Source organism: Dasypus novemcinctus, chromosome 6 (genome assembly GCF_030445035.2).
Source record: "Dasypus novemcinctus isolate mDasNov1 chromosome 6, mDasNov1.1.hap2, whole genome shotgun sequence".
Lineage (NCBI taxonomy): Eukaryota > Metazoa > Chordata > Mammalia > Cingulata > Dasypodidae > Dasypus > Dasypus novemcinctus.
Window position 1 is genome coordinate 42,522,255 of NC_080678.1, and position 22,761 is coordinate 42,545,015.

General features: G+C 52.6%; 1 protein-coding gene across 2 annotated transcripts in view; it reads left to right on the plus strand.

Annotated features, from left to right (window-relative positions):
* SLIT1 (slit guidance ligand 1) overlaps window positions 1-20,847 on the plus strand; it is a 186,376-nt gene extending 165,529 nt beyond the window's left edge. For both annotated transcript variants that reach the window (XM_058298664.2, XM_071215741.1), the window contains 12 exons: window positions 369-532; window positions 2,307-2,431; window positions 2,698-2,795; window positions 5,834-5,973; window positions 6,117-6,210; window positions 8,608-8,745; window positions 12,285-12,522; window positions 14,131-14,261; window positions 14,711-14,865; window positions 15,925-16,213; window positions 16,534-16,745; window positions 17,500-20,847. In XM_058298664.2, coding sequence (XP_058154647.1) covers window positions 369-532; window positions 2,307-2,431; window positions 2,698-2,795; window positions 5,834-5,973; window positions 6,117-6,210; window positions 8,608-8,745; window positions 12,285-12,522; window positions 14,131-14,261; window positions 14,711-14,865; window positions 15,925-16,213; window positions 16,534-16,745; window positions 17,500-17,738 — 2,023 coding nt within the window. In that variant the 3' untranslated portion in view covers window positions 17,739-20,847. The remainder of the gene's footprint in view (window positions 1-368; window positions 533-2,306; window positions 2,432-2,697; window positions 2,796-5,833; window positions 5,974-6,116; window positions 6,211-8,607; window positions 8,746-12,284; window positions 12,523-14,130; window positions 14,262-14,710; window positions 14,866-15,924; window positions 16,214-16,533; window positions 16,746-17,499) is intronic.
* Window positions 20,848-22,761: the final 1,914 nt, after the last annotated feature.

The following is a 22,761-nucleotide window of genomic DNA, read 5'->3' on the forward strand; positions in this document are numbered from 1 at the left end:
GCCTGCCCAGGAGTGGCACCGCACACACGGAGAGCTGACACAGCAAGATGACACAACAAAAAGAGACACAGATTCTTGGTGCCTCTGACAAGAATACAGGCAGACACAGAAGAACACACAATGAATGGACATAGAGAGCAGACAACTGGGGGGGAGGACGGGGAAGGGGAGAGAAATAAATAAAAAATATTAAAAAAAAAAGAAAAGATAATGCATGTAAAGTGTTGAAAACGGTGCTGGCTCCTCTGTAAATACTCCTGAAAGGGGCAATTAGCAATTTTGCCAACCCCTGGCATAGTGCCTGGAGCCCAGGGGCCGAGGGTCCCAATGAACCTGAAACGCCTGCTTCTCTCCCATCCCTGTCCCAGGGCCATTGGCGCCAATCCCCTGCACTGTGACTGCCACCTGCGCTGGCTATCTGGCTGGGTGAAGACAGGCTACAAAGAGCCGGGCATTGCCCGCTGCTCTGGGCCCCCGGACATGGAGGGCAAGCTGCTCCTCACCACACCCGCCAAGAAGTTCGAATGCCAAGGTGAGCCCAGGAGCATGAGAGAAGGGCTGGGGGGTTCCTGGTTGCATCCCTCCTCCCCCTCCCGGAGCACCTACAGGACCTTTCCAGCCCTGACTGGGTCTGGCACTTGCACCTGTGTCCCTGCCGTGACCAGCTGGCTGAGGGGTCACGTGGCAGGAATAAAGCACCTGCTGTCTCGGATGACTGCCTTCCCACGCTGACACATAAAGGGCAATAACAACAAAGCCAGGCGGGAAACCTCAGGCCAAGAGGGCTGTCATCCCTCCCCACGGTTATGTCAGGAAAATAAAAATGGCAGCAGTGTTTCTGGAAGCTCCGAGCCTCTCAGCATCACAGGCATGCAGGCCTCCCCTGGTAGATGCTGTGCTCAGCAATTAGCTTAAAACCCACCCCAGCCCCTGGTGGAGCCACTGGATTCAGCCGCCACTCTGACATTTGCAGAATGCGGGGCTTGAATGCGACAGGAAGCTCGTCCCCGCTTTTTCTCTGCAGGCTCCTCACCTTGGGCATCTCAGGGATGGACGGACTAGATGGCAGCTCAGGGCTGGGCAGTCCTGCTGAGCAGAGGGGCCCCGAGTGCCTGCCTCTGCCCAGTATTGTGTGCAGAGTGGCAGCTGGGGAAGGGCACCGGAGGTCCTGGGGCTCGGCCCCTGCCCTCCTCAAGTGTCCAGACCCCTTGTGAGATGAAACTGCCCACAGGTTAACAAGGAGGCCCGGGCCCCCCTGTGTGCAGGTGCCGTCCTGGCTCAGGGAGGTCGGGAGCAGGCCACTTCATGCTTAACCATTTGCTGGTATTTATTTAATGGGGGTGGGGCTGGTGGGAAGAGATTTTTCTTTCTTAACTTTTTATTGAAATAAAACACACAGGGGAAAGTACACAAGTCATAAATGAACGACTTGCTGAATTTTTACCAGCCAAAGGCACCCACATAACCAGCACCCGGATCAAGAAACAGAACCCACTGCACACAGCCATCCCCCAGGCCCCCTTCCAGGCACCGCTGGGAAGTGTTTTAATTCTGCTCATGTTCATGCCCCCTTCGGCAGGACTGACGCTTCCCCACTTCTAGAAGGAGTCTTATGTGGAAACCTGACTAACTGGGCCGCCTTCCTGTTTCCTCTGTGAGGTCGTGAGGCCCCACGGGTAGCGGGACTGCCCGCTCCTCCGCCCCTCAGTTCAGGGAGAGAGCCCCGGGGGGCTGGGGAAGGGCTCGCTCTCGCAGCTGGGGTCCTCCCCGTTCGGTCCAAGGCAAATGGACCTTGCCTGGGCGGGGCCTCCCGGCAGAGCCGAGCGGCCTGCCCCCGGCACTCTCCAGGCCGTGGCCTCTGCTAAGGTGGCCACCTCGGGATAACCTGGTGCTGCGGACGCCAAGTCTGGGCGATTGCCTCAGGAAGGTGAGGGCGGAGAGACAGTGCCCGCCCGCTTCAGTCAGGGCAGGCGTCGCAGGGCCCCAACTGAGCCGCCCCAGCGCCGTGTGCCCAGTTTGTTGTGTGTCAAGTGCACTAAGTGCTTCTGTGGACTCACTCCTTTAGTCCTCACGGTGCTGTGAGGTGGGAGCTCTTATTAGCCCCCTTTTACAGAGCAGGGCCCAGAGGCCGGAGAAGTGGACTCTGGGGGGAGGGTGTGAGCAGGAGCTGCAGGAGATCCGGGAAGGGCGATCGTCTCCGCGGTGAGAGGGCGTCTCCCAGCCCCGTGCGCTGGGTGGGAGTTCTCCGCAGCCTGGGGCTCTGTGCCCGGCTGCCCCCTGCACGAACACCCTCCCCTTTGCCACAGGTCCCCCCTCGCTGGCCGTCCAGGCCAAGTGTGAGCCCTGCTTGTCCAGCCCGTGCCAGAACCAGGGCACCTGCCACAACCACCCGGTCGAGGTGTACAGGTGCACCTGCCCCAGCGGCCATCAGGTGAGTGGAGGCGGAGGGCTGCCAGGAGGCCCCCCCATCCTGTGGGCGCCGCCGGGCAGGGCCAGGACAGGGTGGAGTCTGTCTTGTTCTTCACTCCCTCCCAGCGCCCAGAGCAGTGCCTGGCTTAGACCTAACGTGAATGAATGACCCAACCACCGGGCGGCTCCTGGGGCAGCGAGCCAAGCTGCTGAGGGGCTGGCTGTCGCCGTTGGCTCCCACTGGCCCCGGATCTTCCCGGGGTCTCTGTTGCTGACTTTTATCCCCAGGGCCGAGACTGCGAGGTGTCCCTGGACAGCTGTTCCAGTGGCCCCTGTGAGAATGGTGGGACCTGCCTCCCGCAGGAGGGCGAGGATGCCGGCTTCACGTGAGTTGCCCGTCGGCGCAGGGGCCTGGTGGGCAGGGCTGCTGACGGGGCCCACCTGGATGGCCCAGGGCTCCCCTGGGCTCTGGGAGGGGATGGGGGCAGGCTCGGGGGGCACAGGAACTGACTCCAAACTGCATCCAGAGGGCTCTCTAAGCCCACCCAGACCAGCCCTGCTATTTCCCAGGTGAAGTAAAAGCAGAAAGACATCAGGTGACTGCCTGCATCCCCCAGTCAGGTTGGGCCTTGTCTGCTGGCTCCTGTCCAGGCCCTTTCCCAGCTCTTGCCAGGTGCCAGGAGGCTCCTTTCCATGCCCTGGGCATCCCTGGCCAGGGGTGTATCCAGTGGCAGTGTGGGGGCGTCTTAAACCCTCACAATCTCCCTTAGCCCTCCCAGAGCCTCAGTGTAAGTCAAGCAGGGTGTCCTTGGCCTGCCAGCGCTGCTCAGGGCACAGAGCCCTTCACCAGGCCCCTCTGTCCCCTGGGGGGCTGCCCTGGGTGGGCAGGGCCTGTCCGGAGGTGGGAGCCCAGTCTTGGCACTACCTCTGGCATCCTCCCCTCCATCTCCAAGTCACACTCGTCACTGGTAGGGAGGAGACAGCCACTTTCCTGCTCATGGTAAAAGGGCTGGGCCTAATTATCCCTGAAGTCCCTCCTGGCGGCCGTCACCATCCAAGCCCTTCTCTGGACCCCGCTTTCCCAATTCTCCCCAATGTGCCCTACTATCACAGGGCGCTCCCCGACCCAGAGTTTTTCTAGAAGAGACATTGTATTTAGTGGCTGAAAATAAATTGCCAGCAGGGAGAGAACAAATTGGCTCTTCAGAAAATGATGTTGAATCTACCAGCAGACATGGCCAAACCTGTCTCTGCAAAGCCAAATTACCAGATGTAAAAAATAGAGCACTAAATGGCTCTCTACCCACCGTCACCTTGGAAACGCGCGTCCTCACAGTGGTCTCAGCTCCTCCTCTGGGCTTTGGTGAGCAGCTCCGTCAAAGCTCCCCCCTTCCCGTCCCTTAGACTCTTCCGCTGTGGAGAGTGGAGGGCTGAATGGAAACCCTCCAGCCGCCCCCCTCCAGGCAGAGCGGGCTGCAGCTGGGGGCAGCTAGGGTAGCCGCCCTCACCCCTGGGAGCCTTGCGGGCTGAGGGGCTTTGAGGGGGCCTACAAGGGCCTCCGGAGTGGACAGGGAGGTCCCTGGAGTTGGCTGTGGAAGCGGATCCACTTGGCAGCTTTCTTCTGCCACATCCACTGCGGAGTGCAGTACCCGTGGGTGCAAGACCTATCCTCGGAGGAGAGGCCGGGCTCCTAGAGGGTAGGGCAGGGCAGGCATCTTCTCTCCATGGGCCCAGGAAGCGACTCTCAGGTGGAGGGAGCAGTCTCCGGACCTCAAACCACACAAAGATGACTTAGAAATAGGGGGTCCCTGAGGGCAGAAATAACTGCCCATTGGGAGGGACCTCCTGGAGTCCATCCGCCACCTCTTTCCACCTTACAGACTAAGAAATGAGAGCCCACCTGCTGGGGAGCCCACCTGCTGGATCCAGGGCACCTCCTGGGACCCCAGTGGGAGCAGCCCTAGAGTGGGACACTGCCTCACGCTTTTCTCCAGCCCCGCTGGGGGCTGCTGTCCCCATCTCCTCTGCTGCCCCCAATCCGTGCCTACTCCCACTGTCCTGCCCCAACTCCAGCCAGAGGGGGTTTAGTGAAATGCAAAGCTGAGCCTGTCACCCCCTGCCTAAGAGCCCTCTGCTGTTCCCCAGCTTTCAGAAAAGGGAATGCAAGCCCAGCACATGCCCTGCCACGGGAGCGTCAAACCTTTTTGCTCACAAAGCACTCAGTTTTAAAAACAGTATACCTCCTCCTACTTTTTAAAATTGACACCTAAAGTTTTTCATTGCAAAATTGTAATTTCGAGGGTATTGTAAGTAAAATATGATTAACATTTAAAAATAAAACTATCATTCTTTTAAATGTCTCCAGTGGAATCTAAATAGCGTAGAAATTAGATACCGTTTACAATGACATGAACAAGCTCCTCTTATACAGTTAAAATGAGATGGGGATGGTTTTGGTGTTTGTGTTTTTATTCCAATTGGTTTGTGTCCATGGATGAAGCATCCAGCCTATCCTTTTTAAAAAATATAAATGTAAATGCTGAGAAGGTTTGTTCACATAAATAAACTGTTGGGATTAGAAGGAGTTTTATTATAGCCACATCACTCAATTTTTTGAAACCCTTCCGAGTTTATATGCCAAAAAACCCCAGTGATCTGTCATCAAAAATTATTTTTAACACTGTCAGCTGACAACCCCATGAGGTCCTCCTGCAATTACTTTTAACGCCCGGAATTGTAAACCTCTTGACTTGCCAACTCATTTGTCCCTTCACTTCCTAAACCTCAGGCTTCCTAACTGTCCCTTAATTCCGTGCCTGAGGATTTTAGGCCCCGAGGCATGTGCCACCTGGACCTTGGGCTGGGTGAGTGGTGCACTTTTCTGGAGTTCTGGGATAGTCATGTCCAACTTGAAGATCTGGAAATGAATAATCTGTGCCCCCAGGGGAAGGCGTACTCCAGTGCGCAGGTCACTGATCTCCAGGAGCCTCGCCTCTTGGCTCCTGGAGCTTCTGAAGTCCTGACCTCTGTGGAGGAGTTCGCCGCTGAGGACTGGCTGTCGGGCTCTCTCTTGCTCCAGCCCTTTGCACCCTTTTCTGCCTGAACTGGTATCCCTCCCCTTCCTGCTCCCTGTCAGGGTGTCACCTCCTCCAGGAAGTCTGCCCTGAGCACTTCCCACCAGGGAGGAGTGAGGTGTCCCCTGCCCCACTTCCAGCTTCAGTGCTCACACCCCCACACGGCCACCCCCCTCTTCTCTAGTCTCCTCAGTGTCTCCCCTGCTGGTCTCACTCACCTTTAACCCCCAGCACCTAGCCCTGGGCCTGGCCTAGAGTGGGTCAATGAGGCTGTTGACCGAGGCCCCAGGTTTCCACCTCTGCCCCAGGAAGGCTGTGGGGTCACCAGCTACACCCTCCGCCCCCCACAGGTGCTCCTGCCCCACTGGCTTTGAGGGACCAACCTGTGGGGTGAACACGGACAACTGCATGGAGCATGCATGTGCCAACGGGGGCACCTGTGTGGACGGCGTGGGCAACTACACCTGCCAGTGCCCCCCGCAGTACGTGGGTAAGCGTGGCGTCCGGAGGAGGGCAGGGTGGAAGGGCCGGGCCCCCTGGCTCAGTGCCTGCAGAAGGTTCCTGCTGGGCCTGGTGCCCGGCAGGCCACGGGAGGGCAGCTTCTGTCCTGCCTCTTGCTCGTTCTCTCCCCAGGAAGGGCCTGTGAGCAGCTTGTAGACTTCTGCTCCCTGGATTTGAACCCATGCCAGCATGAGGCCCAGTGCGTGGGCACCCCGGACGGGCCCAGGTCAGTGCTGCCTGTTTCCAGGGCCAGGGAGGGAGCACAGGATTCCCGTCTGGGCTCTGCCAGCCCCCTCTCCCCACCCTGTGTCTTCCCCTGTCACGTGGGTTTAGCTTCAGCCTAGAAGGTTCCTGGAGTCAGCAGCTGTGCAGCCAGACCCACCTGAGTCTGTGGCTCACGGCTACATGACCTTTGGCAGATTGCTTGGCTGCTCAGAGCCTCCATTTTCTCATCTGTAAACTGGGCGCAATAGTAGCTTCGTCCCAGGGCAGTCGTAAGGATTAGATGAGATAATGTATAGCAAGCATTTAGCCCATGTTCCACATCTGATAAATGTTCCATAAACAGCGGTACCTTCCAGAGCCACAACTCTTACCCCGGGTACAAATCCACAAGGTTCTGAAAACCAAAAGCCCAGTTGGAAGAAAAATCTGATCTGACCTGATCATATTTGGTAATAAAAGCTGGCCTGCCCTGACATGAGGCTATTTACAGTTTTTATTCATCCCATGAAATGTCACTATTTGTAGATTTTTTTACAGAAATATAAACATGCTTGATTATGGAGCTGCCCCAGAGCCCACTGGCATGTTACATAACCTCCTTCCAAACAATTCCAAAATCCAAACAATTCTGAAACTCCAATGCTATTGGGCCCCAAGAGATTTGGAGAAGGGACCACTGAACTTTATCGTCATCACTGCTGTCACTGGCACATGTGGAAGTTCTTCGTCACCTGAAGACGGCGGCACGAAGTTCATGGGTTTTAACACTGTTAATATAATCTTATTTCTGGGATTTTCCGTTCCGCTGGTCAGTGCATCACAGGGGGTCAAGGCGGAGCTCCCTGGGCCACTCCAGCCGAGGTCAGGGACAGAATCCCCCAGGGAGCCGTGGGCTAGCCGGAGCCGCCTGAGGCCCTTGGAAAGGAGCGAGAATGCTCTCCCATGACGCGGGAGTGTTGAGGCCTCGTCTTCCGATGATGGATGAGCGGCTGCACCCCCGTGTGAGCGGGTGGGGGGTGGGGGTAGGGAGGGTTGGCACTGCCGACCACATAGTGGAGGCGGATCTGGGTGCCGTGCCCTGCCCCCTCCTGGGAGGAGCTGGACCTTGGAAGGTAGGAAAAGCAGGACTGCACATGGTCCAGTTTGGAACTGTCAGTATAGTCCATCATTCCTCTGAGCACCTACTTTGTGCTGGGCCCTGGGCCTCAGGCTGCGGGCACACAGTGGGGTATACAGTGCAGGTGTTCTCAACTTCCTGTCTTGGTGGAAAGATGGTCATATCAGACACTTAGCTGTGCTGGCAATGTCCCTGGAACCCAGGAAGTATTCAACATACAGTTATTGAATGAATAAATGAATGAATGAGTGAATGAATGAATGAATAGGGAAAAATGAATGAATGAGTGGGTGGGTGTCAAGTGATGGTCACATTTTTCAGACTCTGGCTCAAGATCTGTTGGTGGATTGTTGATTAATTGGGTGAGTCAAGATGAAAGTTAAAAAATGAAACCGAAGAGAAAATTTCAGAGAGCATCATGCCATTTTATGCAGTAAGGCTAAGTACTGTTGCAGAAAACCTCAGTTTCAGGGGTGTGTGTGTGCGTACTAGATTGAAAGCTTGAAAAACACTGGGCTAGTGATAAGTAGAAAACCCAGGCGAGGGCAGCTTTCTGCCAGGCCGCGTGGCTGGGCCGTGCACAGGCAGCGCAGCGTTGGTGACTTGGCACGGAAGGGTGGCTGCTGCGGAGGCCTGGCCCCGAGGTGGGCTTGATGTGCAGGGGCTGGAGGTTTTGCAGGATGTGGCACATCTTCCAAGGCCATGACTGAGAAGGGTGGAAGAGCAGGCCCTTTTTTGATAGGCAAATAGTTGGTCACATGGATTTCGGGGAGAGCAGCAAGGCACTGGGAAGCTGGGGACTGCCCTGGACCCTCGCCCTCTGGGGGGCCTAAGGGCTGGGCCAGGAGGAGTTGGAGAGGCTGGGGAAGAGGGATGGGTGAGTCCCATGTGACTCAGAGCCCTGTGCTGGGGATCCTGGGAGACCAGGCTGGAGCAGGGGAGCCGCCGGACAGGCTAAGAAGGGACTGACATTCGGCCTCGGGTGTGCTGTTGGCAGTGAGGGTGGGTCCCCCGTGACAAGATCCCCATCTCCTCCTGCTGCTGGGCGTCCACCCTCATGGCCCAGGGCCCACACCCCGGTCCATGCAAGCTCTTCTCTCTCACTAGGAAAAGTCCCAGATGGGCTAAGGAAGCTTCATATCCAGGGCTCTGCTTGGCCTCCTGGGGTCTCCTCGGGTTCTCTGTCCATGCACAGCCCCTGAGCCCCACAAGCTGTGAGGGTCCCGGGCCCCAGTGTACTCTCCTGGCCGCCGCCCACCCACCCACCCCTGCCACCCCCAGGTGTGAGTGCGCGCCAGGTTACACGGGCGACAACTGCAGCGAGAACCAGGATGACTGCAGGGATCACCGTTGCCAGAATGGGGCCCAGTGCGTGGACGACGTCAACAGCTACTCCTGCCTCTGTGCTGAGGGCTACAGGTGAGGGGCCCCTGCCCGCGCCACGAGCGACTCCTTGCTGGCTCTTAGGGGCTTGCAGGAGCCGCCAGGCACCACTGGGGAGGGGTCACAGAGCCTGGGAGTTAGACCCTGGGGTTTTAACCATGGCTATGCCAATCACCAGCTGTGTGACCTTGGGAAGGTTCTTTAACCACTCAGAGCATAGCAGAGGGTCACTAACCAGTTTGGAGAAGGGGGTGGAAGATGGGTACAGATTACTGGGCAGTGCCCCATCTCTTCCTTGCCCAGACAGACATCAGAAGACATGGGCAAGTGGAGGGCCTGCCTCGAGCCACCCCTCAGAGGTCATTTACCATCCCATCTTGGTTCCCCTGGGAGGTTGGGGAGGACGCCTGCCCTCTTCTGGCCATCGACTCCACCTGCCCTGCTTGAGAAAGAAACAAACAGCTTTATTGAGCTATAACTCACATACCATACACTTCACCCATTTAAAGCATCCAATTCAGTGGCACTTAGTATAGTCACAGAACTGTGCACACCTCACCATTTTAGAACATTTTCATTACCCCAAAAAGCCATCATCCCTCAATAGCCCATGCTACTAACAATAGGCAACCACTTTTCCCTGTGGATTTGCCTCTTCTGGGTACTTCATACAAATGGAATCATATAATATGTGGTCCTTGGTGACTGGTGTCTTTCACTTAGCATGTTTTTAAGATTCATCCATGTAGCATGTGTCAGTATATCATTTTTTTAAAAGTTATGATACATATAATATAAAACTTGCCATTTTAACCATTTTTAAGTATATACTTAAGTGAGTGCCTCATTTCATTTTATTACCAAATAATGCTCCATTGTATGGATATACCACATTTTATTTATCCTTTCATTAGATGCTGGGCATTTGGGTTATTTCTACTTTTTGGCTATTATGAATAATGCTGCTCTGAGTATTCATGTGCAGGTTTCTGTGTGGATATATGTTTTATGTTCTTTTTAGGAGTGGAATTGCTGAGTCATATGGTAACTCTGTTTAACATTTTGAGGAACTGTCTGACTGTTTTTAAAAGCGATTGTGACATTTTACATCTCCACCAGCAGTATATGAAGGTTCTGATTTCTCCACATACTCACCCGTATTTGTTATCTATCTTTTTCATTACACTCATCCTCGGGGAGTATGAAATAGTATCTCATTGTGGTTTTGATTTGCATTTTCCTGATGGCTAATGATGTTGACTATTTTATCATGAGCTTATTGGCCATTTGTATATCTTCTTCGGAGAAATTCCTACTCAAGTCCTTCATCCGTCTTTTAATTGAGTTATTTGCTTTTTATTACTGAGTTGTAATAATTCTTTATATATTTTAGATACAAGTCTCTTATCAGATAAATAATTTTCAAGCATCTCTTCTCATTCTGTGAATTGTCTTCTTGCTTTGTTGATGGTATTGTTCACAGCACAAACATTTTACATTTTGGTGAAGTCCAATTTATCTATTTTTTCTATGTCATTTATGCTTTTGGTGTCATATTTAAGAAACCACTGCCTAATCCAAGGTCATGAAAACACCTGTTTTCTTCTAAGATTTTTATATTTTAGCTCTTTCATTTAGGGTTTTGATCCATTTTGAGTTAATTTTTGTATATGGTTAGAAGAAGGGGTCTAAAATTATCTTGTAGCTTATAATCTTTTTGAACTCATTTATTATTTCTAATAGTTTTTTAGTGGATTTCTTAGGATTTTCTTATCCATGACCATGTCATCTGCAAATAGAGATAGTGGTACTTATTTTCTAACCTGGATGCCTTTTATTTAGTTTTCTTGCCTGATTCCTCTGGCTAGAACCTCCAATACAATATTTAATAGAAGTGGCCAGAGCAGACATCCTTATCTTGTTCGTGATGTTGGGGCCAGGGAAGCATTCAGTCTTTCACCATTATGTACAATGCTAACTGTATTTTTCATAGATGCCCTTTATTGGGTTGATGAACTTCACTTCTATTCCTAGTTCCTTGAGTGTTTTTATCAGGAAAGGGTGTGGGATTTTTTCAAGTGCTTTTTTCTGGCCTATTGAGATGACTATGAGGTTTTGTCTTTTATTCTATTGATGTGGTATATTACAGTGATGGTTAATTTCATGTGTCAACTTGGCTAGGTCATGATGTACTGTTTTATGGTCAAGCAAGCACTGGCCTGATTTCTACTGTGTGGGTATTTTGTGGATTTAAATCATTAGTCATTGATTGCATCCTTGGCTGATTACATTAATAATCAACAAAGATTGCCTTCAGTAATCTGAGAAGTCTCATACAATCAGCTGAAGTCCTTAAAAGAAGAACTGATGATTTCAGCAGCAGCAGAAGGAAGAATTTCTGTCTTTATGTCGGCCAACCAGCTTCTCCTGGAGAATTCATTGCAACCTTCATCAGCGTTCCCATTTGCGGTCTGTCCTATGAAATTCAGACTTGCCAATCCCCACAGTGAGCCAATTCCTATAATAAATCATTTACTATACATATATGTCAGTTCTATTTCTCTAGAAAGCCCTGACTAATACAATTACGTTGACTGATTTTTGGGCGTTAAACCGATCTTGCATTCCTTGGATGAATCCCACTTGGTCATGGTATATAATCATATTTATAAATTACTGGATTTGATTTGCTAGTATCTTGTTGATGATTATTTCATCTATTCCCATAAGATATTAATCTATAATTTTCTGTTCTTGTTATGTCTTTGTCTGGTTTTGGTATCAGGGTAATACTGGTCTTATATATTTGGAAATGTTCCCTCCTCTTCTATTTTTGGGAAGAGTTTATGAAGAATTAGTATTAATTCTTTGAATGTTTGGTAGAATTCACCAGCAGGGCCATATGGATATGGGCTTTTCATTGTGGGAAATTTTTTGATTATTAATTTGATCTCTTTACTTGTTTGGGTCTACTCAGATTTTCTCTTTTCTTGAATCAGTTTTAGTAATTTGTGTTTTCCTAGAAATTTGTACATTTCATCCATGCTATCTAATTTGTTGGCATACAGTTTTTCATAGTATTCCTTTTTAATTCTTTTTATTTCTCTAAGGCTGGTAGTAATGTTCCTTTTTAATTCTGAGGTTAGTAGGTTGAGTCTTCTTTCTTTCTGCTTGTTGTCTTAAGTTTCAGTTTTCTTTTCTGTAAAATGGGTACAGTAAAACTTGCTTTATAGAGGAATTGACAGGAGCAGTGAGTGTTTCTCAAATTCTAATGTGCACCTGAATCGCCTGGGATCTTGTTAAAAGCAGACTCATATTTTGTAGGTTTTCCATTTCTGACAAGTGCCCAGGTTACGCCAATGCTGCTGGTCCAGGGACCACACTAGTTTCTTACCTTGTTTCTCAATATCAGTCTGGTTTATAGTTCTCTTGGGAAAAGGGTTCGTTAGAAGCATCTTCTCTCACTTTAAAGATCCATTTTCCCAAGAGGTTTGTGATTTCCTCTCCAGATGTGGGAGGGGCTGTCCCCTTCCCTTTGGCCCTGCCCTCTCTGACTTACTTCCTCTCCCTTTCAGTGGACAGCTCTGTGAGATCCCTCCCCGCCTGCCTGCCTCCAGGAGCCCCTGCGAGGGGACCGAGTGCCAGAACGGGGCCCACTGTGTGGCCCAGGGCAGCCGGCCCGTGTGCCAGTGCCTTCCGGGCTTCGGTGGCCCTGAGTGTGAGAAGTTACTCAGCGTTAACTTCGTGGACCGGGACACTTACCTGCAGTTCACTGACCTGCAGAACTGGCCACGAGCCAACATCACGCTGCAGGTATGTGTCCCGGGGGCCTGGTCACAGAGGGGAGTCAGGGCAGGGGACCCTGGCTTCAGGCCGAGCATCAGGATGTGTCCCTGCCCAGGAAAAGGGAAGGGCCCTTTGCTAGTCAAAATTCTGGTTGTGTCGGAATCTCAGCTTGAAGGAGTTCAAGCATAATTAGAAACCAATCTCAGAGGTGAGCAGGTGTGGCGGTGGCCTCGTGACTTGATCCAGAAACCAAACTTGCTAGGACCCTCTCCCACCATCTCTTGTCTCAACTGCTCCTCAGCTTCAGCCTCCGGCACTGCAGACTGCCTCTGTCCCTGTGGCTAAAGCACGGCCGGAGTGAGCTCTAGGCTTCTCTCTTTAACCTTGGGTTGCTCAGATTCTCCTTTCGTCCCTCTTGAATTTCATCTCAGAACATCATCATGCTGAAGAGGAAAAAAAGCCAGTCCCACTTCAACAGAATCGACATATATATAGATAGCTAAATATTTCTTGGAAAAGCAGAGAAGAGTAGATTATATTGCACATTATATGGTAAAAAAATTAAATTCCTTTTAGACATCTCCCTCTTTTCCCAAAATTCCATTTCCTATCACAAATGCCACGTCTTCTTTCTTTTCTTTTCTTCTCCTCTCCTTCCCTCCTCCCTCCTTCCTTTTCCTCAGAACCCTTCAGCCTCTCAAACATGCTCACTCTGTCCTCCTCCCCCATATCACCGCTCCAAAATCCTGTCCACTTACATTGTCCACAGTGGAAGACTAACTACAGCTAGCCTATTCCAATATGCAAAATAGAACTCACCAAAGCCCTAGCCAGCCAGCCCTAGGAAGCTCAGTTTATCCCCACATTCCTACCCCAACAAGGTCCCATCACCAGAGTTTGAAAGGGGGAGTTCCTGGCCAGCTCTAGTTGGACAGCAATTCCACGATGGGACTCTGGCCTGGCTTCGGGCTTATGCCCATCCCTGAACCAATTACTAAGTCCAGGAAGATGGGGGCACTTTGACTCGTCCAACCTGGGCCAATCTATAGATCAGGGGTCGAAGTCTTTACCGAAAGAAAGGCGGAAGGGAAAGTGGGCAGAGAATAAAAAAAAAAGACCACAGCTCCTCCAGCATCTTAGAGGAATCCTCCTCTTAAGGCAAAAATCCCACTTTTGCTTGCATGGCTGCAGCCACAGGACATTACCTCCCGAGTGGCTCCTTCCAGATTTGGGCAGCTCTGGCCCTTAGAGGGCGTTCCTGAACTTGTCTTCTCTGAGCTTCCCACCCTGGCCCCATGGCTTCTTTCTGAGGCCCAGAACATGGCTACCCCACATCCGTGACACAGTATTCCCACGCTAACTGTTCTTCTCTGGGCGAATCAACCCTGGCCTCCTATCTTCTCCTGGCACACTATTTCCAGCCTCAGCTGGCTCATTGGCCCTTCCCTGCCCAGCATTGGTCAGACTGGCGGGGGACTGGAGAGCATATGGTGCTGGGGAGTCTGGCCAATTGAGGGAGAACACAGCACTTCTCTGCCAAACTCGGGTCTCCCACCTGCCCCAACTGCTACCTGCACTGCTACTGTGTGGGATGGCATGGGGTAGAGTGGGAGAGAAAGTGCTGTTGCCCATTAGGTGTCCACGGCTGAGGACAACGGGATCCTGCTGTACAACGGGGACAACGACCACATTGCAGTTGAGCTGTACCAGGGCCACGTACGAGTCAGCTACGACCCGGGCAGCTACCCGAGCTCCGCCATCTACAGGTAGGGCTTCCTCATGCCAACAGCTGCCCTCGGGAGCTTGGGAACTGCCACGGTTGGGTCTCCTGGGCCAAGAGCAGGTGGTTATTGGCACCACCAGAAATGTGGGCTGCTCAAGTGGAGAGAACACTGGAACCATTTAGTCCAGCCCCTGCTCTCTGAGGCCTTGGCAGTCGCCCTGACCTTCCCCATCCCATCTCCACCTCAGAGAGGAGGACTCCTCAGTGGGAAGGGGGATTGATAAGTTGGAGACACCTGCCCCAGACCTCTCAGCTTTCCCCAGGGAGCCCTAAGAAGGAGGGTAGGATTGGCCTGACCATCAGCTCCTGAGTTTCACAGTCCCTGGTTTAGGGAAGCAGCTGCTAGGCCCATGGCCCTTCTGGGGGAACACCCAGGCAGGGCTGGCCAAAACTGAAGCCCACTCCCTGGGCCCATTCCCCATCTTCTTCCAGTGCTGAGACAATCAATGATGGGCAGTTCCATACCGTTGAGCTGGTCACCTTTGACCAGATGGTGAATCTCTCTATCGACGGCGGCAGCCCCATGACCATGGACAACTTCGGCAAACACTACACACTCAACAGCGAGGCCCCCCTCTATGTGGGAGGTGAGAACTCACCCAGGTGGAGGCCTCAGTGCCCCTGCATCCACAGGCCTATCCATCAGGTAGATGGTGACAGCTCTTCCAGGGAAGGGCCTCTTCTGCCCTCTGGCCTGATACTTGCCAGGAGAGCTGGTGCCCAGGACACTGAATTATAGGTGGCGATGCCAAAGGGGTGGGGGAAAGTCCTAGTGAATGGTCGAGCTGTTGGTGGGTCTCCCCGGAACCCCAGGTTGATCCAGCAGGTTGGGGGCCTGGGTTGGGCCTGAGGCCTGGCCTAAGGGTGGGCCTGGAACTTCCCTGGTTTACTTCTCCACCATGGGCACCTTTCCCCCTGGCTTTGGGCCAGTTGTTTGGGGTCCGTCCCCAGAGGCCCAGGGCAGCTGCAAGAGACCCAGGCATGGGAGTCCCTGCATTGACTAGAGACCTCCTGTCTGGCCCTTCAGGCATTGCTGTCTACACGGCCCCTGCCCCCCATCCACAGACATTTCTAGGTCTGGAGGAGCAGGCTTCCAGATGTCGTGGGGGCCCTCTCAGCATTGCAGAGAGGCCTGCTGAGACTTCCCGGCAGATGGACAGACCCCTGGGTTCTACTCCCAGTTCCACTGTTGACTAGTTGTACAGCTCTGGGCAAGTCACTGAGCACCTGTCAAATGGAAATAGTGATAACCACAAAAGCACGTGACCAAGTGTCATACACATGAATCTGAGGCCTCAGTTCCTTTGCTATAGTTAGGGTCTCTGGGAGATCTAAGCTCCCAGAGAGAAGGAAGGAGCAGATGCTGGATAAGGCCACCCAGACTTCAGGAGCAGGGCGCCAAAGCCTCTCTCATCTGCTCTCTGCTGGCAGGCCTGGCACTCCTGGGCTCTGATCTCTAAGGAAGCAGGGTTTTTCATTTCTTCCGGGAAAGGAGTTTGGGTCCTCAAAGGTAGCAAAGGACCTGAGCTCAGGATTGTAGAGACGGGAGGACAGAGACCAAGGGTAAGAGTGGACACCTCAGAAGTGGGTGCCAGGACAGGTGGTGAACCTCAGTCTCAGCCCAGCTCTGCCCTGCCCAACCCCAGGGATGCCCGTGGACGTGAATTCGGCCGCCTTCCGCCTGTGGCAGGTCCTCAATGGCACCAGCTTCCATGGTTGCATCCGAAACCTGTACATCAACAACGAGCTGCAGGACTTCACCAAGACGCAGATGAAGCCTGGTGTGGTGCCAGGCTGTGAGCCCTGCCGCAAGCTCTACTGCCTGCACGGCATCTGCCAGCCTAATGCCAGCCCGGGGCCTGTGTGCCACTGCGAGGCCGGCTGGGGGGGCCTGCACTGCGACCAGCCAGCCGATGGCCCCTGCCATGGTCACAAGTGAGCTTGGGAAGGGTTGGGGGGCTCTCAGAGCCTGTCCACTGCCCCTTTCTCAAGCGGTGTCACGTGGACTGTAATTTTTAAACCCCCAAATTGGAACATATGGCCTAACGCAGGGTTTTATTATCTTTTTCTAGCTTTCAGTTTTTTTTAATAGGAAAAGATCTGCAGGGACAAACACAATCTTATTCCTTTTGTTTAAATCTGGGGAAAAGAATACGTCCCATGAAGTCAAGCCTGGGAGGGGCGGGGTACCCCCAGTGTGGGCCTCGGAGTGCTTCTGGCCTGGTTTCACCTTGCCTTCTCTCTGTCCCCTCCAGGTGTGTCCATGGGAAATGCGTGCCCCTCGATGCTCTTTCCTACAGCTGCCAGTGCCAGGATGGGTACTCAGGGGCCCTGTGCAACCAGGCCGGGGCACCGGCTGACCCCTGCGGGGGCCTGCAGTGTCTGTACGGCCACTGTCAGGCCTCGGCCACCAAGGGGGCGCACTGTGTGTGTGACCCGGGCTTTTCGGGCGAGCTGTGTGAGCAAGGTCAGGTGCCCCCCTCCTGACATGTCCTCTCCAGGGTTCCTCCCCACAACTTGCTTTAGCAACTTAACTTGTTCTTTCTCCCCAACTCAGCAACCCCGCTGGACCGCCTACCCCTATCTGTACCCCGGGCTACCATTGGGCTTTGTTGCCCCCCACCCTCTGGGCATAGAGCCCCACCCCCAGACAGACACCCCGTCTCTCCCAGCCCAGCTGGCCCTGCAGCCCCTTATCTGGGATAGCGGCCTAGAAGAGATCACCCAGAGTCCAGGCCCCTGGTCTCCTGTCCCCATCTGCCCCCATCACCTTGAGCCCTTCGGAGCAGCAGGAAGTGGGAGGGCTGAGGACTCCTTCCCAGGGACTCTGCCCCCCTTGGTCAAGGCTCTTCTGCTGGAATCCAGGCTCTGCTGAGGCCCGGCAGGGGGCAGCCAGAGAACCCCAGGACTCAGGCGCCTTAAGGGTCGCCTAGGCCGCGCCTTCCCCACTCACAAATTCCTTTTATTGCCTGACAGGCCCTCACCCTCTCTTGCAGATCTCAGGGGAGCTCCCCTGACTCTGGCAGTCCAGTGTTCCTGGAGAGCCCGTCCTGCACGCTCGCGCGCGGCGGGCTCCAGGAAGAGCGCGTGCATGTGCATGTCGGGCCGGGGGAGGGGTCGGAGCGAGGGATCCGCCCCGATCCTCAGCAGCTGCCCCTCCTCCTTCTCCGCCTCCCCGTGGGTGTGCCCTGAGGCTTTCTCTTGGTGTCTGTCCCATCCAGGGTCCGAGTGCCGGGGGGACCCTGTCCGGGACTTTCACCAGGTCCAGAGGGGCTATGCCATCTGCCAGACCACGCGCCCGCTGTCGTGGGTCCAGTGCCGGGGTTCATGCCCCGGCCAGGGCTGCTGCCAGGGCCTGCGGCTGAAGCGGAGGAAGTTCACCTTCGAGTGCAGCGACGGGACCTCTTTTGCCGAGGAGGTGGAGAAGCCCACCAAGTGTGGCTGTGCCCTCTGCGCGTAGCCCCAGGCGTGGTCGGGGAGGGGGTGGGGTGAGGGCGGGAGGGGGGCATGGCCGCAGCAGAGACAGCGTTGCCAGCCGCTGGGCTGGAGTACAGGGCATCACCAGGCCCGCTCCTGGGCTGCGTGGGAGCTGGGCCGGCGGGCACCCGGCTGCGGCCCTCCCTGGGGGTGGGGGCTGGCCTCTGAGGCACCAGAGCAGCCTTTCTAAAGCAAATGGCACGGCAGCTGGGGACAGACGGGGTGGGTGCCGCTGGAGCTGCCCTCTCGGGAAGTGCCTTGCACAAAGAGGCGCTTAATAAATATTTGTTGAATGAATGTGTGCGTGAGGTCAGGCCAAGAAGTGCAGACTGGAGATACCTCTCCTGGCCCACTACTGAGATCTGAAAAAGGGGACTAGCCCCTTCCCAAAACAGCCCTTTCCCTGTCATCTGTGGCCCATTCTGGCCTGAAAGCAGCTCCCTGGCCCCCGAAGCCAACCCCTTGCCACTCTGTGGATAGCCTTGAAGTCCTCTCAGCCTACCCTGGGCATCCAGCTTGGCTCTCAGGGTCATTCATCTGTGGCCAGTGTCTGCCAGCAGGAGGCCAGGCTGTGCATGGGAAGGGCCTCCTCCTGCTGGTCAGGAAGGGACGGATCCTTGCCCCCTGGGCTGCCAGTCAGTGTTGCAGCCACTGCTAGGGAACAAGGCTGGGGGTAGAGGTGGTTCTTAGGACTGGGCTTCTAAATCCTAAAGTCCTGGGATGACCACTATAGGTTCGAGAGAAAGTCGAGTCATGTCAAGAGAGTAACCACTGGGGTTGCTTGGGGTGTGGGCCCCATCAAAGAGGGCAGGGGAGTTCTTGATTCCAGCTGAATAAACATCACCAGCCTCCGGACACTAGCCAAGCAGAAGGGGTATTGGTTCTGGGCTTCTCCAGCCACCAGCTGCTGAGCCACTGGCAGAGGGACAGGATGGACTGGACTCAGATCCCTGATACTCAGACCAGGCATGGGGGGATAGTGGTCCAGGCAGTAGGGAACTTGCCTCCTAGTCCTCTGGCCCTGTCACTTTGAGCAACCTTCTTCCACTGGGCCCCAGTTTCCTCAGCTATAAAATGGGGATATGGGATGACTTAGATGTAGACCCTTCCACTGTGGTTCCAGGAGGGAGGCTGGAGAAGAATGAATTAGGAGTCCCATCTTCATTGATCACATCAAGTATTTATGTGCCTAAATCAAGGCTGGGTGTTGTGGTGTTCTGTTCTTATAGACCAATGTGAACTAATCAGAGAGCATCACAGTGCCAAGCAGGACACCTCGGAAGAGAGTGGAGCCCAATGGGGGCTCCCAGCATAGACACTGGCCCAGGCTCTGTAGGTTCTGCCTTAGGTGTTTGCAATGAAGGATTCAGTGTTTGAAAAGCCACTGACTGCATGTCTTTCTTCCATGCAGAATGAAAAGCAAATGGATTATTTTTGAGCTGGCTGGAGGGAAGAAATGTCATACACTTCTTTCCCAGTTATCTCCCCACGAGGGTGTGCCCCTTGGAGTTCCAGTGGGCAAAGGGAGTGGGCATGTTCCTTTCCTGGCTCTCTCCATCTGCAAATGGAAGGCCAGGTTGGGGAAATGCATTTTGGGGGATTGGGGTGGCACTGTGCCTGTGTCCCTAGCCAATGTGGGTAGCAAGGGGAGTCCTTGATGCTAATGGGAAAGGGCTTGAGCCTTCTGCAAATGTGGGAGCCTGGCATGCTCCATTCCACCAGAACCCAGGGCCCCTATCATGAGCAGAGTGCCCTGGCCTGCTCAACTGCCTGTGTCCTCATGGTTGGATATGCTCCTCACAGGGGACGAGGTTCTATTATCTGGTGGCTCTGTGTGAGGCCACACTGGCCCATCCAGTAGTCTGGTGTGTCTGGCCTTCAGTGGACAGCAGCCTGGGACTTGTAGGGCTTCTGGTGGGGCTGAATGGCATGCCTCCCTTAGATTCTCTGAGGAGCTGGCAGTGGCTGGATAGGGCAGAAAAACTCAAGGGTAGCTAGCCTGCCGTTCTCCAGTGGAAAGGTGTTCTGGGACCCACCAGCCCTGAGGCATGCACCTTCTCCAGCCACCACCATTCCCCACTGGCCTAAAGAAGCAACTTCTTGCTCCTTAGGTGCACTGACTGGCAGGGGGCCTCACCTTTACTCTGCTGAAAGTGAAAAGGACACATGTAGACAGGCAAGGGCTGCCAAGAGTCCTGCATTCCCTCCCCATGTCCCTCACCTATGGCAATGGGGTTGGGAGGTCAGAAAACGGCATGTTTGTTCCCAGGGAGTATGCTTGTGAGCCTATTGACATTGATCTCACCAACCCCCGCCCCGCCACCAGCATCCCAGCACAACTCCACGCTCAGTCCTCAGGTGAGTCAGAGGATTGGGATCCACTACAAGCACGAGGAGCAAGGGGGCCAAGAGTGTGTGTGCCCAGAATCACCTTTTCCTCCAACATAGCCACCAAATGGCAAGTTGCTAAGCGAATCATCACGCACATGGCCTGCTCACATTTGGGCTTGTTGACAGTCACAAAGAAGGCTGCTATGGAACCATCCCACTGAGAAACCACATCCACACCTTGCAACCCCTTTGATAAAGAACTTTTGTTTGCTTTGATGTCACCGTTGGTCATTTCCATTGAACATGCACTGAAGAGACACAAGCAGGGAAGACCGAGGGAGCTGTTGCTTTGGCAGCTGACAACAGTGTCCTGGGGCTCCCTTGTGAAGTTGTCAGGAAACGGAAAAGGCTGGACTTTGTCTTCTCTTTGCCTGCTGTTAGCCTAACCGCGAAAGTATCTCTTTGTACAGAATACTTACAGATTCTAATATATATTTGTATTTCATTTTGTTATAGTATTTTTATATGTTAAAGGTCAAAATCCAGTGTCTTGTTTTGATTTTCAGATGCTATAATGTGGTTGTGACATTTTGTTTGGGGGTTTCTGTAGTCTTGTTTGGGATGGTGTCTTTTAAAGATACTGATTTAGAACAAGCCCGTGAGGGAGCCACACCTGTTTTTCCCTAGAAGCAGTATTGTTTTAGAGAATGATGGATATTGTCTGGTGTCTTCCATGTGAACATGATATTGATTCACTCAAATTTTGCCTTGTGGATCTATTTTTCTCAACCAAAGATGAATGTGGGGCTGCCAGCTTGCACTCTCCCAGGGCACAAGTCTTTCTGGGTTGATCATCCACCAGGTACAATCCTGGGATGTCTAAAGATGCACACATAAGATGTCTGATGCTAGAGCTATGGTTTCCTTGAAGTGGCAAAGGAGGTCTGTTCCTCCTGAAAAAGGAAGAGTAGGGCTGGGAGACAGCTCAGCTATAGCTCCCTCATCTGTCAGTGTGAGGGCTGGGCTCCACATAGCATACATGGAGATCTGGGGAGGATACTCGTCCTCATTTCCCTTAGAGTGTAGACATTTTCTAAATTTGTGAATAGAGCCACACCTATATTTAATCTGGCTCTCAGGGTTTCTGAGCACCAGGGCAACAGATTAGAAAGCTGTATGGCTTCTCATACAGTCCTGTGAGGTTAACCTGCTCATCTCCAGAGGAGTGATTTTTTAGACCTCAGAGGTGAAAGGAGCCAAACCTACTTCAGTAATGGTTCTACCACTGTTTCACAGATTAGAAGACTGCGTTTAGGAGTTTGTAGATCTGAGTGCTTAGGTGAGGGCAGGCTCTGGCAGACATGCCAGGCAAGGCTCCTGACACTAAGGGGAGCTTAGCCAGCCCTCTTCTGATGCCAGACACATGGACTGATTTTCTTTGGAAAGATTAGGTTGTGGCAATGGTCGCACAGGCCACACCCTAAGAGCACTTTGAAAGTGGGCAGTGATGGAAACTGCCCAATTTACCATCACTGGAATTAATGTAATGAATTTTGGAAGAAATGTAATGAATTGGATATAGAAGTGAAAACAGGGTTGTAGACAAGCGTCTGGAGAGGTAAGTTACATAAATGAAACAAGTGGGCACATGCCCTCCTCATCCATCATTTGTGTTGCTACTTCTGATAAAGCAGCAGGTAGACTTCTCTACTATAAATGAAAACAATGACAAATGGCAACTAACACAGCTAGAGACTGTGGAAACCCAAAGGGCACATTTCCCAATCTACTGAGTTCCAGCTGATTCTCACCATGCAGTAATTTTGTCAGATCTTTTTTTCTTCTTCTTATAACAAGCCAGAAATCTGAATCTTTATGTAAAACTGTTCTTTAAACACATAGCTTGAACACTGGGCTAAACAAAATACACTGATGGGCCACCAGTTTACAGCCTATGAGTTAATGTAACCTTAATGGCAAACTTCATTGCTGAAAGGAAATCCCCAGCTAAGGGAATGGACACCGCAGGGCCTGGCTAGAGCAAGGAAAATGGAGGCAGGAATGCCCCGGTCTCCAACATGCAACCCAGTCTGATGACGAGTTGGTAAGTTTCCCTGAGATTGGTGACAATTCATCCCTATACCCTACCCCAAAGTTCTCAAGGTTAATTTTAGGGATGCCTCCTCACCCCAGGCCAGTTTGTGCCTCTTGGGCCAGTATTCTAGTTATTCTACCACAAGATGAACACTGAAGAAAAGAAGTCCATCTTAACAGGGAAAACTATTCAAATTAAAAAGGGGTGGGCTGACTTCATCAGCTGCTGGGTTATTTTCACCTGAAGAATTTCTGTATGCCATTATCAGATTAACTTGTTTATGAAACCATGGCTGAGTCACAGAAACCACTGGCCTCCAGGATCTTAAATAGATCCACTTGGAGCAGTGTTGAAGACTGAAACTTAATGAAACAGATCATGAAGCTAACAAATGGGAGGACTTTGTTTGCCTGAGGTCAGGAGCTCAAACTCAATTGCTCTCTACCCCTAAGGGTAAAGCATGGCACCTTTCTAAGCCTGGCAGTCATGGGAAATCCAAAGGATTCATCCACTTATTTTCTTTTCCCTGAAGTTAGGCATAAAGCACAAAATGGTCATAGATTTATTAAACAATAATGTT